Raw genomic sequence first — 13,677 nt, forward strand, 5'->3', positions numbered from 1 at the left:
GTAATTTGCCAAAAAAAAATTTTATCCTAGACAGTTCTTATTCAACGTGAATACTGGTGCTCTGTTGTATTCTTTAGTCTTCAAAATTTCCTTACATGATAGCTGTATTTTGGCTCCATTACATGTGGGGTGGGGTAACTTTTAACATGTGATGACCAAGAATAGGAAAAACTCTCTCTCTCTCTCTCTCTCTCTCTATATATATATATATATATATATATATATATATATGGGAAGGGGACCATCCAACCAGGAACGTCGAGCATCTTGATCGGTAGGCTTCCTTTCTCTTTAGTTGACTTACAATCAACTCTTAGTAAAAACAATTCATTTAATAATTCTCCTTGGAACTTTGAATCTGTTTTTACAATTGCCAAGATTTTTTATTTTATGGTAGAGTAATTCTTCTGATATTCATTCCAAACACCAGAAGTAAACCTGACTAATTGTTCTGGGCTTTTTTGGTTAATCTTTTATTTCAAGATTCCTCTGTATCCAACTTCCGGGTTTATATTATTCTGATGGCTTCTGACTCTTAAGCTGGGTAAAGTTCTTACCTTGCTTTTGATGTTTATTACTGCCTCAAAATGCTTTTTTGTCCGTGAAAGAGAGCTTTTCTTTAACACGTTTAGCAATTTTTCATCTTTTGCAAGGTTTTTGTAAAAATCAAAATCATAGTTTAAGCATTCTAAAAACTCATTGCAATTGAGTCTTGTCTTTAATTTAATGTGAAATGTTTTCGGCAAAATCTAATGTTCTTTGGATCAGCAAAATTTTACCATATTAGATTTTATATCTCAGGAACCTTATGTTTGTTTGAAATAGATTTATCTTTTTCACTGAAAGAACAAGTTCATTTTGTTTTACATTGTTGAAGAAAATCTTCAAATGTCTAAGAGAAGATTAATACATCGTCAATATATATAATTAAGAATTGTGTAAAACTGTTAAAGATTTCCTTCATTATTTTTTGAAATTCAGATCATGCATTCTTTATTCCCAAAGGCATTACATTTCATTCATAATACCCCAAAGGTGTGGTAAATGTTGTTTTGTATCTATCTTCATGTTTGATTTGGATTTGCTAAAATCCAGATTTCATGTCAAGTTTGGAGTATATCTTACTTTCATGAATTCTCCAAATAAGGTTTGTTTGTAAGGTATTGAATATCTTATCTATTTAAGTACCTTATTTAATGGTTTATAATTTATAACCAATCAAGGAACTTTCTTTTCATTTCCGACAGCATTTTCAACATATAAGGTTGCACAGCTTCAGAGAGAAGAACTTTTTCTTATGAGTTTTCTCTCAATAAAGTCTTCAATTTCTTTTTTGCATATTTCTAATAACCTTTTATTTATTTGAATTGGCCTAGCCTTAGTAAGAATTTTGTATTCGTCAAACCCTTCGATATAGGGTAGACTAACCTCATGTTTTTTTTTTGTACCAGAAGGATGTAGGTATTTTTGCACATGCCTCTTTTTTTAAGTGTGTTGTTTAAGAAGCATGTAATTCTTTAGTTTTTTTTCTATTTTTGTGGTTTTGATTTCATTCGATAGTTCATTTACAAAAATAAATAAATTAAATGTAATAGTTAATTTATAAAAAAATTTAATAAATAACTCATGCCCATCGAGCCGGCCCAGCCCACTTATACAATGGGCCATGTTTCAGCTTGGTACCTAACGGGCCCGAGCCTAAAATTATGGCCTAAACCCAGCCCATGACGGGCTGGGTCGTCTTGGGCTATTAGGCTGATTGGCCACCCCTATTTTAGGGTCTATTTATATTAGTTTGAACAAAAAGGAATTAGGTTTTTTTTGGATGTAGGGGTTTTAACCTGAATAACAGTGCTAGGTACTACTATTGATTTTTTTTTCTCCTGAAACTATACTATACTAGATAGAGTATTTTACAACCTGCTAATTTGTTTTCCTATACAATGTAATAGGACATTAGTAGAGTTATGCTGCTCTTTGAGGTGTTGAATAGGTTCTGTCTTGATTTCGGGATAGTTTTGAAGGGATATGCCCGAACTTCTCCTTCTTCTATAGCTTACCATAACTTTCTAACTTGATGTCTCCTCTTTTCATTGTAGGTTTTGTAAAGCCACTTTGTTTTTTTCCTTTATTTTCATCTTTATGCATCTTTTGCCAAGACTTTTTTGTCTATTTAAAAATTTTCTATAATGGCATTAACCTCAAAATCTAATCTAGAGATATATATCCAGTGTTCATAATGTTGCTCATATGTAGCTTAGAGGCAAACCTTATGTCTGCATCTCTGGCAAGAGTGTATACTATCCTTTCAATTTTTGTTTGTTATAAAGGGTGGCGAGGTATTGCCTCATTAATAGTTCATGATTATGGAAGCTTAATATCTTCTCACTTAATTTGTTTTGGAACTATAATTTTTTTTATCTGAAAAAAAAATAATATATATATATATATATATATATATATATATATATATATATATATATATATATATATATATATATATATATATATATAAAGTGAGTGTAGCTGCAAACAATTTAGGGGCTAACAATGCAAAAAAAAAGCCTTTACCACTTCTAAAAGCTCTTTTTTAAGGTTTTCTTTTTTCCGCACTATTGAATCTTTGAGATCCAACTATGCTAGTGCATCTCTTCACAACTGTGTAGACGGTCACACCAGTGGTGTACATGGATTAATCCATGTGTATGGTGTGCATGTCACTACAATAAACCAGTGGATTAGCGATGACCTAAATCGGCCGCTAATCTGTTGCTAACCACATTAGCGACGGATTAGCGACGGATATCTTCCATCGTGATTTTTTCGACGCTAATAAGCGACGACATATATTCATTGCCCGTTCCGTCGCTAAGTAGCGACATACCGTATCTGTTGCTAAGTTGCGACGGAATAACGAATGACAACTTCCGTCGCGAGGTCGTCGTTACTAAACGACGACTTCGGTTTGGTGACGGATTTACAGACATCGCTAATCCGTTGCTAACTTCAACGGTATAAATAAAAAATATTTGAAAATTAAATATCGAGAAAATTTTTCTCATGCTACAATTTATATTTCCTGTATAATTTATATTTCCTATGAATAAAAAACAAAGTACACATAAAAATACATAAGGAAACTAAAACAATTAATCGTTCCACTTTAAAATTCGCAAGTTTTAATTATTTACAATTCAACATTTATATTTTCGAAACAAAAAGAAAGTAGAACAAATTCAACACATTAATCTAATCATCACCAAGATTTTGTGCGTCTTCTTGTTCATTGTCTTGATCTGTCCCTTCAGCTCCACTAGGCTGATTATCGCCAGCAACCTACACAAGAAAAGAAAGGTCAGCATTGATAAACAAAATATATTGAAATAAATTATACATTATATGTGTTTCTATCATGAATGATATGTGTTCTAAGGCAGTAAAAAAACTCTATATGTGATTATATCATGCTCATATGTGTTCTAAGGCAGTCAGAAAAACTCTATATGTGATTTTATCATGCTCATATGTGCTCTAAGACAGGCAAAAAGCTGTATATGTGATTCTATCATGCTCATATGTGTTCAAAGGCAGTCAAAAAACTGAATATGTGATTATAGCATGCTCATATGTGTTCTAAGGCAGTCAAAAAAACTTTATATGTGATTATATTATGCTCATATGTGCTCTAAGGCAGGCAAAAAAAATTATATGTGATTTTATCATGCTCATATGTGTTCTAAGGCAGTAAAAAAACTCTATATGTGATTATATCATGCTCATATGTGTTCTAAGGCAGTAAAAAAACTCTATATGTGATTATATCATGCCCAAATGGGTTCTAAGGCGGTGAGAAAAACTTTATATGTGATTCTACCATGCTCATATGTGCTCTAAGGCAGCCAAAAAGCTATATATGTGATTCTATCAAACTCATATATTTTCTAAGAAAGTCAAAATTTTGAATATGTGATTATAGCAAGCTCATATGTGTTCTAAGGCAGTCAAAAAAACTTTATATGTGATTCTATCATGCTCATATGTGTTCTAAGGCATGGAAAAAAAATAGAAGGGACAGGCGGGGTGCGACGAGCGACCCCCCTGTCGGAAAAAAAATAGCAGGGGCACGCGGGGGGAGACCCCCCTGTTGAAAAAAAAAATTGTACCTGCGGCGGGCGGGGTGCGACGGGCGTCAGTCGACGGGGCGACGGGCCGAGCGGAACGAGGGGCGACGAGTCGGGGAGTGAGAAGGGCCGACGGAGGAAGGCGTCGGGCCGAGCGGAACGAGGGGCGACGGGCCAGGGAGTGAGAAGGGCCGGCAGAGGAAGGTGTCGGTCCGGACAGAACGATGGGCGATGGGCCATGGAGTGAGAAGGGCCGGCGGAGGAAGGTGTTGGGCCGAGCAGAACGAGGGGTGACGAGCCGAGGAATGCGCCGGCTGGCGGAGGAATGCGTCGGGCGGCAGGCCGGGCGGCGGAGGAAGGCGTCGAGCGGTAGAGGGCGGTGTCGGGAGGGCGGGAGAGAGGAAACAAGAAAAGAGGGAAAAGAGCTTTAGTTAGCGATTTACGCGAAAATTAGCGACGGATTTGACGAAGGAATTATTCCGTCGCCAAGCCATCGTAAATTTACAGGAGCCTTTAGCGATGAAATATTTTCATCGCTGATGTCGTCGCTAGGTAGCGACAAAAATTTTCCGTCGCCAATCATCGTGTTTCTTGCGACAAAAACGTACCATCGCTACTTAGCGACAGATTGAGCGACGAAAACCTTCTGTCGTTACATCCGTCAATATTATAAATATTAGCGACGGATTAGATTCTCTCGCTAATCCGACGTAAAGTTGCGATGAAAAAAATCCATCGCTACGTCGCATTTTTCTTGTAGTGTGTCACCTTCTAACATTTATTTTACTTTTTTAGAATGTAACTATACTAAGACTTCACATTAAATACAATGTCGCTGCATGGTGGACATGCAGCAACCTGCATGAGCCACTCATTTTGGCATTTCTCCATATGGGTGTAGTGTTCATCGATCTCCAGAAATCATGTTAAGATGAATGGTCAGCAGTAACGAGGTTGCATGCTAACAATGCAGCACTGCTGCATAAAAAATGAGCTCCCATATAAATGTATTCTAGAGGGTGTGGTAATCGAACATAAATGCAAGGTCTTTCAAGGGTTGAAAAAAATGAAGATACAAATTTTAAAACATTAGAAGAACATGTCTTTTCATAAAAAAACGACAATTCAATGGGTGGTTGTGGAAGGATGGCAAGACAACTATGGCTTTCACCACTGCACTTAGGGAGTGCATACCCCAAATGCCTATCGAATTAAGGTACTAATTTATCTAAATATTTGAAAACTGAGGTCGCTGATTATATATTTACCATATATTAGGCACCCATATCTAAATTATCAAAAGAAACGCCACCACTTAAATCCTGAAAGGAATTATAACTCAAATACCACACTTCAGAATACTTCATTCAAGTTTATATATTCTACCTTTGTAGATAAGCAAGCCAATGCAAAGCCGAACGTTTGGACTTCCCCAAACTTATCCCCTAAAAACGGATAATCTGGGATATTTTGCACCACAATGCCGCATTCCAGCTTATCCCGTTTATCTGGATATGAAGGATGGTGGTATATAAATCTGGTGATGTCTTGGGGCATATTTAACATTTAGTGCTTGGTCCTTACATAGCATGTGGCACAGGCCTTTTTTAGTTCTCTAAAATTAGACACCTTTAGACAAATGCTGAGTTTGTTCTCTGCTTGCAGTTGTGTCTTGTTCAAATGTAATCTCAACGTGCATTAAAACAGCAAGAAAAAAAAACCAAAAAGCAGAGTAGGAGCTTAACTTTCGTCAATTAGGGTGAGTTTGATCGTCTCAAAGGTGGTTGACCTACTGTTAGCTGTATACCGTGTGACGGTATGAGGGTATTAGCATAAAAATGGCAACCAAAATATGAGTACAATTTTACCCAGAACCCGACCCGGAAATTTTGTCCGATACCAGACCCAAGCTGACTTGACCTGAGCATTTTGTACATATTTTTTTTAAGGAAAAAGATAAATATTTTAGGTGCTCCTTAAATTACATATGCCGGTTTTTGGCATACTTTTGACCGGCATTATCCGAGCACGTCTCAGTGCAACTTATGGTCGTTTACCCGACCCGTTGACAGACCCAACGCTCAGCAGATTCAGTACCACGGGATCTCAGGTCACGACCGGATCCGGGACTCTGTCATGATTGATGAGATCCTAGCTGGTTCCGGATCCTCAACCGGACCCGCTTTTCAAAAATAGCATCCAGTTGGGCTCTGTGTCTGACACGAGCCATCGGCCATAGGTAATTGGACACGTATCATGGGTGCTTAAACAACTCAAAGAAAGAGCATTAACAGAAATTAAGAATAATTAGGGCATTTTAGTAAATTCATACGATGTCCAGCAAAAGCGATTAATGAGTAGGTGGAGAGAGGGACAGCCAAACGGTTTAAAATTTTCGAAAAATTTCGTGTTCGAAGCAAGCGTCCAACTGGCCACATGCCTCCGCTCCCCCCGACCCCCACCGAATCCTCGACGCCAACTCTTTGACAAACTTCCAACTATAACCTTACTCTTTACCCTAAATGCCTAAAATAGCACGCCAAGAGAAAAGATTCTTTCCGTGCTTCCTGGCAGGACATGTTGGTCATTTACGAACTTCAAGGGATGCGGACATGTCCTGACTGTTTTCTTCACTTGCATAACGTAAAAGTTTTTTTTTCGATTATCAATAGACCCCTGAAATTTAACAAAATTACAAGGCTACTATCTTGATGGGAGTTATGTGCTTTGACCGTTCTAATCCCGCTTGTTTTCTACAATGACTTATGTATCCTTGACTTGAGACAACGTGGTGTTATGATTCACTCGGGCCACTTTTTATCCGTCAGGTGGATGGGTTGGCGTCTTGGAGACTGAACCCACTACCTGTCCTTCCTCGCATCTGAAATTCTCTCTCTCTTTTATTTTTTATTTTTATCTCTGCAAAACAGAACCTAAGCATATTTCTAGTATAGTTTGGATGGACATCCCTAAAAGGATCACTCATAATAATGAGCTGGCTTGTTTTGTAGGTGAAAGATAGAGGGGATAGATGGTTCAACTTGGCTCACAGTAATGAGTTTTCGTCGGTGTTTCACCCAACTTGATCCAGTTGCTAATGTGGCTCCGGTTGCAGTTGATGTCATGAAACCATCAAATGGGTGGTTTGGTCATTTAAAGAGGAATTTTAGAGCAGACGCAAGCCAACATGCCATGCTTTTTCATGTATGTTTTCGTCATTACACATAAATGTGGTAGTTTACTTTACCCATCTCCTCGATAACTGCGTCCGTTACGTCGTTAAGGAAACCCCCAAAAGGCTAAAAATAATATTTTCTTCTTTCTTGCTAGAGAAGGGGAAGAAAAAAAAATTAAAGCGCTTTTTTTTTTTTTTGTAAAAAAAGTTAAGTAGAAAAGCAGGAAAGGAAATGGAAAAAAACAGCTGTGGTTAAAATCTAGGGTTTCACTGTACAGTTGGCCATCCATCTACAGCATTGCACGGCTTTCTCTCTCTACTCTACCCTTTCTCACTCTACCCCATTCCGTCTCTCGGTACGGCACTGCACCGCTTTCTCTCTCTATCTTTCCATCCGTAGTTTACCCTCAAACAGTGCTCTACCTCTGAGCTTTTTCCACTGTCCATCAAGGCATACGAAGTTACGAACCTTCTCTCTTATACCCATATCCGTTCATCAGACTCCATATACTGTCCCACTTTCCCTCTCTAACAATTACTCCAATCCGTTTGGCAACAATTGCCCTCGTTTTCTCCCTCTATCTACCCATCTACCTATCCATCCATCAAATGCTCCACCTCACCGTAAACCATACCCCACCATGATACACCACTCTAAAGCCACTCTCCACCCACTCCAAAACCCTGCTGGTCCCAAAACCACAAACAAAAGGAGAAAAAGAAGGAAATAACCCACCACCACCACCATGGCCTCAACGGCCACCTCTCTGCAACCCCTCCTCCTCCTCCTTCTCTTGTCAGGCCTGATCCCGCCGGCGAAGCCAGACCTCGCTGGAGACAAGGCCGCTCTGCTAGCTTTCCGATCGGCGGTGGGAAGGTTCCTGTCGTGGAATCAGTCGGACGCCACGCCTTGCGCATGGCAGGGCGTGGAGTGCGGCAACGGCCGCGTGGCGGTCCTCCGCCTCCCCGGCGTCGGCCTGATGGGAGAGCTCCCGTCCGGCGTGTTTGATGGGCTCACCGCCCTCCACACCATCAGCCTCCGCTTCAACGCTCTCACGGGTCCCATTCCGCCGGACCTCGCCCAGCTCTCCGACCTCCGCAACCTCTACCTGCAGCAGAACCGCCTCTCCGGCCCCATCCCGCCGGCGCTGTTCCGCCTCCAGAAGCTCGTCCGCCTCAACCTCGCTGGCAACAACCTCACCGGAGAGATCTCGCCCTCCTTCAACAACCTCACCAGGATCGCCACCCTCCTCCTTGAATCCAACTCGTTCACCGGCCCCATCCCCGACCTCAACCTCCCCAACCTCGTTGTCGGCCAGTTCAACATCTCGTTCAACCGGCTCAATGGCTCCATCCCCGCCTCCCTCAGCCGCCTCGGCGCAGACTCCTTCATAGGCAACCTCGCCCTCTGCGGTGACCCCCTCCCGGTTTGCCCTGGAATGGCCATCAATCCCTCCCCCAACGACAACACCGGCTCGGGTGGCGGTAGCGGGGAAAATAACGGAAATGCCGGCGGTGGCGGCCGACACAGGAAGCTCTCTGGAGGGGCAATCGCCGGGATAGTGATCGCCTGCGCAGTGGCTGCAGTGGTGCTGCTGTCCATCTGCGTGGTCTGTTGCTCTAGGAAGAAGCATAGCAGCCAGCGGAGGACGGGCGCGATCGATATGGCTACCGCGAAGCCGCCCCAGCCGGATCCTGTGGCGCTGGAGAAGGCGGCGGACGCGGAGGAAGACAATGTGGGTGGTGGTGGCGGATTAAAGGAGTATGATGATGTGGGGAAAGCGGAAATGGGTGGAGCTGTTGGTGGTGGTGGTGGTGGGAAGAAGTTGGTGTTCTTTCCCGGCGCAAGACGAGGCTTCGATCTGGAGGACTTGCTCAGAGCTTCGGCGGAGGTTCTGGGGAAGGGGACGTTTGGCACGGCTTATAAGGCGCTCCTCGAAGGCGGGAGCGTGGTCGCAGTGAAGAGGCTAAAGGACGTGAGCATGGTCCAGAGGGAATTCATGGTGCAGATCGAGAAGATTGGGTCTATGGTGCACGGAAATCTCGTCCCTCTGTGGGCTTATTACTACTCCAAGGAGGAGAAGCTCTTGGTCTATGATTACATGCCCATGGGAAGCCTATCTGCATTGCTTCATGGTAAGTGTTTTGGTTGATCCGTCCTGTTGGTGGAGTTGATTTTGCTTTCTTGTTTTGGTTTTTGTTGTTGCTATGTAGCTTGTCTTGTCCTTCTCTCTCGTTCTTTTCGGTTTCTGTCTTCTCTTTTTATTCAAGCTGTATTTGATTGCTTCTTTCTTTTTGTTTTGATATAATTTGGTTGGTTGGTTCATTTTGCTTACAAGTTTTCTTTCTGCCGTACTTTAATTGGTCGTGCATACATCTTTTACTTTTACTTTTTCTTTTTTGTTCTAAAGTAATTAGTTGAATAGTGCTTGCTATCTTTTCTAATGGTTTGATTGGGGGAGCTGGTCTTTGTGTCATTTTGAGATCAGTAATTTAGTGGATCTGTGGTTTTCTTTTTCTTCATTGTTTCTTTGGTGCCCTTTCCCCCCCTTCCTTTTCTTGTTCTTCTCCCCTCTTCAAATGATCAGATGGTGTTGATTTCTGATTTTATTTGGTGGATCTTGGTCTTGGTAATTGCTTTTTCTTGATGTTTTCGGTTAATCTTATGCTTGCTAATGCAGTCTTCTTCTTTCCTCATTGAATTTATTAGGTTTGGTTGGTAGGACTTGTTTTTCTGTTGAGTTGTTTGCTTGGTTTCCTGTTAGTATCAGTAACTTGATTGATTCATGGTGTTTTTTTCATGTTCTCTTGGTATACCCTTTGTAATTTTGTTGTCCTTCTTTCATTCATCTATTTCTTCTTTTAGCTGATTTGGTAGCTTCATTCTCTACTGCGGCTGTTAAGTTGATTGAGCTGTTCTTGGCAATTACTGACAAGCAAAATCGGTTGGTCATTTTGGTCTTGGCATTTTGTGATTAATGTTGATAGCATTTAGATCTTTTATTTTCTGTATGTTTTTTATTCATATCACACTGAATTGTGATAGATTTTCTTGATGACATTAATCTAGATGGTCTCTTCGTGTTCTGTATGCTCTCTTTTCTCTTCTTTCTTCTGATAGAAAGTCTGTGAACAGGAAGCAGAGGAGCAGGCAGAACACCACTAAATTGGGAGACAAGGTCACGAATAGCCCTGGGAGCGGCAAGGGGAATTGAGTATCTCCATTCTCATGGCCCCAATGTCTCCCATGGCAACATCAAGTCTTCCAATGTCTTGCTGACTAAAGAGTATGATGGCTGCCTTTCTGATTTTGGGCTTGCTACACTGGTTGCCTCTGCGCCTGCTACCAACCGCGTGATTGGCTACCGAGCACCAGAGGTGACTGATCCAAGTAGAATTTCACAAAAGGCAGATGTTTACAGTTTTGGGGTTCTGCTTCTTGAGCTCTTGACAGGGAAGCCGCCTGCTCATGCCTTGCTTAATGAGGAGGGTGTAGACCTGCCGAGATGGGTGCAGTCAGTGGTCCGGGAGGAATGGACTTCAGAGGTGTTTGATCTTGAGCTCTTGAGATACCAGAATGTGGAGGAGGACATGGTCCAATTGCTGCAACTGGCCATGGATTGTGCAGCAAGCTACCCAGACCAGCGCCCCACAATGAGGGAAGTGGTGAGGAGGATAGAGGAGCTCCGCCGCAACATTGTGGGTGGCCATGACGACGAAGAAGCAACACACTCTTCGCAGATGACAACCAATTCCATCGAGGATACAGGTAGCACGGGCCCGCCTCCCCCTCCTAGCCTGTTTGATTGATTCAAAGACAACAAATTGAGGTGAACAGGAAGCTGATGTTTTAGCAGCCATTGTTGAAAAAGACAGTTCATCACCATTTCACCATCCTCACAGTGGTATTTGTTTTCATTTCTTCTCTTTCTTTTCTTTCATTTCTTGTTTCGTTTGGTTTTATGTGATTTTGGAGGGGAATAATGGGAAGAAGGGGGATGGATTTAAAAGTGTTCTAACTCATGTATCAAGGGTAGGAGGATGGGTGCTTGTTGTAATTACCTTTTTCTTTTTCGTTTTTCTTTTCAGATCTACCTAAAGGAATGCTTGTAATTTTTGTCCTTTTAAAGGAAGGTTTTCTCACCATTAGGGTTATTATTGAAGTTTTATGCACTGACCATCTCTGTGAATTAAGACAAATTTAAGAGTTGGAGCACCTCATAGAGAACGAGTAGACAGCATCCTGACATGGAAGCTACATGCTGAAGTGGGCCATCATATTTTCGTACCTTTCCCATCCAACAAAGAGGCCAGAGGCTCAGACTTTAATGTATTGGTGCATTTTGAATATGGCTCACATGCACCTAGTTTCTTTACAATGGCTAGCTTCACCCTCAAGAGCAGGAACTTTGCTATAATGGGATCTCAAAAAGTTGCAATGGTCCTTGGTATATCTATTTCAAAGATCACAATTCTGTCTTCCTACGTTAAAACTTGTGTTGCAGGAGTCAATTTTATGATAATCACCTGTCATTACCATTATTCAAATAATTAAGATCAGTATATATTATGACTTGTGTGAAATAGGGAAAGCATTTGGTACCTGCGGAGGTTTTTTTTTTTTTAAAGGCAAGCTGGGGTTAAGCAGACCCCTACCAGTTATACAACTATACCATTGGGTTTTGAACCTGCAACCTCCAAACACAAAGTGACTTGCACTAGCTGCTCCTACCAGACAAGCGAATCCCCAGTTGGTACCTGCTGAGGTTGTTTTGATCAAATCAAACATCTAATCCCCATGAATGTATTCAGCATAGTCAAAATAGTTGTAGGAATTGTCTCTTAGATCATATTTTTTTCAACATAAAAATACGATTTTGTAAGAGCTGAAACCAAATATATGGATTGTAGTATAGTGAGGGGTTCATATGTGCAAAAAACATTAAAAATAAAAATATTATTGATTTTCACTAATGGGTTTCTTACCCGCCATGGTAGCAAACATTACCATCGTGAAATAATAAGTATCTTTTGTTCTGATGTTTCACTAAAGCGATTACCGACACGGCAATTGCTGTATCTTATATTTTAAGCAAAATTTGGCTGGATCCCTACATCTACACGTTATGAATTATGGAAGCCGCTTTAATGTTCATGCCAACAGACCCTCATGGAAAGGAGACTGGGATGCGCAATAATTGTTGCCACGCCCATCCATGTGGTTGGCCCCACTGCAGTTTGGTTGCAGTTTTGTTGTAGTGTGAGGGAATTTAAGTTGTTTGGTGGCATTTAGCTATCTGTGACTTGGTGGTGGAAGCCAGTGCCCTGATTGGGTTGTGTCACTGGTTAATTGTTTTATTGTGATGTGTTTTTCTAACCAGGATTAAGGGTCCAAACGGATCACTTGCATTCTGGATCATGGACCTGAAAACTAGATCTGATGTGCTTGAATTGAATTATAAAAAGTGTGTTTGGATTGATTTTGATCTAGATGTAGGCACAGATCTGATCGACGATATTGATCCAAATTTGCATCTGAATCTTTGAAACTGTCTGATCATATATGTCTGAATCCAATCTAAATGCACATTAAGGTTTTGTTTCAATCAGAGAGCCAAGTCTGATTCATTTTGCAGTTTTGCAAGGGTTACCAGGAGTAGCAACTTACATTTGTGATCTACATTACCTCTCTCTCTCTCTATATATATATATATATATCTATATATATATAAAAGAATATGCATGTAGGATTTGGTGAAATTTCTTTGGGAAGGAGAGATGAGCTGCATAATAGCTGTGCCCAGCCTCACAGTGTCACGGGCAAGCGACTGGTGGGAAGTAAATAAATTGCCATTGTACAGCTTCTCATGTGGCTGAGGTGGATGGCTTGTAAAGGAGACTTTTCTGGACGATCATTATACAAAATTGACCCTTCAATTACGTTCCTTTCCTAAACGGTGCAATAAATGAGCCATGCAACCTTGCGTACTTGTGTGTTTTCTATACCTTCAACATTTGAATCTCCACCAATAGCTTTTCCAACATTATGTGCACGGATGATGGGTTTGATTCCTTTCTGATTAAATAAATTTCTGGTTATCCATTTGAGAAGGTAACGTTGTCCAAAACTTCACAAATGGATCAAACCCTACCTCCAATGGATTTGCCTTTCTCCATGGTCACAAATATTGGCCATTTTAGAAGATCTTAATTTTATTGTGAGATTTTTGAAAGCTGATGTGATCCCGGATAATGCTGTGTTTTCATAATATTGCTGACTTTGAAAGCATCATGTTTTTGTTGCGATATTGTCATGTTATTAACATGATATTTATATACTTTAATGTTTCGGTATGTTCATATATATTTTTAAAATTTAAA

The 13,677-nt window shown here is 40.8% G+C and overlaps 1 protein-coding gene across 1 annotated transcript; it reads left to right on the forward strand.

Annotated features, from left to right (window-relative positions):
• Positions 1 to 7,980: 7,980 nt before the first annotated feature.
• On the forward strand, positions 7,981 to 11,442 carry LOC149812052 (putative inactive receptor kinase At1g48480). The gene is made up of 2 exons (XM_089992519.1): positions 7,981 to 9,432; positions 10,433 to 11,442. The coding sequence occupies exons 1-2, from the start codon at positions 8,043 to 8,045 to the stop codon at positions 11,104 to 11,106; spliced, it is 2,064 nt and encodes a 687-aa protein (XP_089848645.1). The 5' UTR covers positions 7,981 to 8,042; the 3' UTR covers positions 11,107 to 11,442.
• The last annotated feature ends 2,235 nt before the right edge of the window (positions 11,443 to 13,677 follow it).

This window comes from Nuphar pumila, chromosome 17 (assembly GCF_984573655.1).
Source record: "Nuphar pumila chromosome 17, dmNupPumi1.hap1.1, whole genome shotgun sequence".
In the NCBI taxonomy this organism is placed as follows: Eukaryota; Viridiplantae; Streptophyta; class Magnoliopsida; order Nymphaeales; family Nymphaeaceae; genus Nuphar; species Nuphar pumila.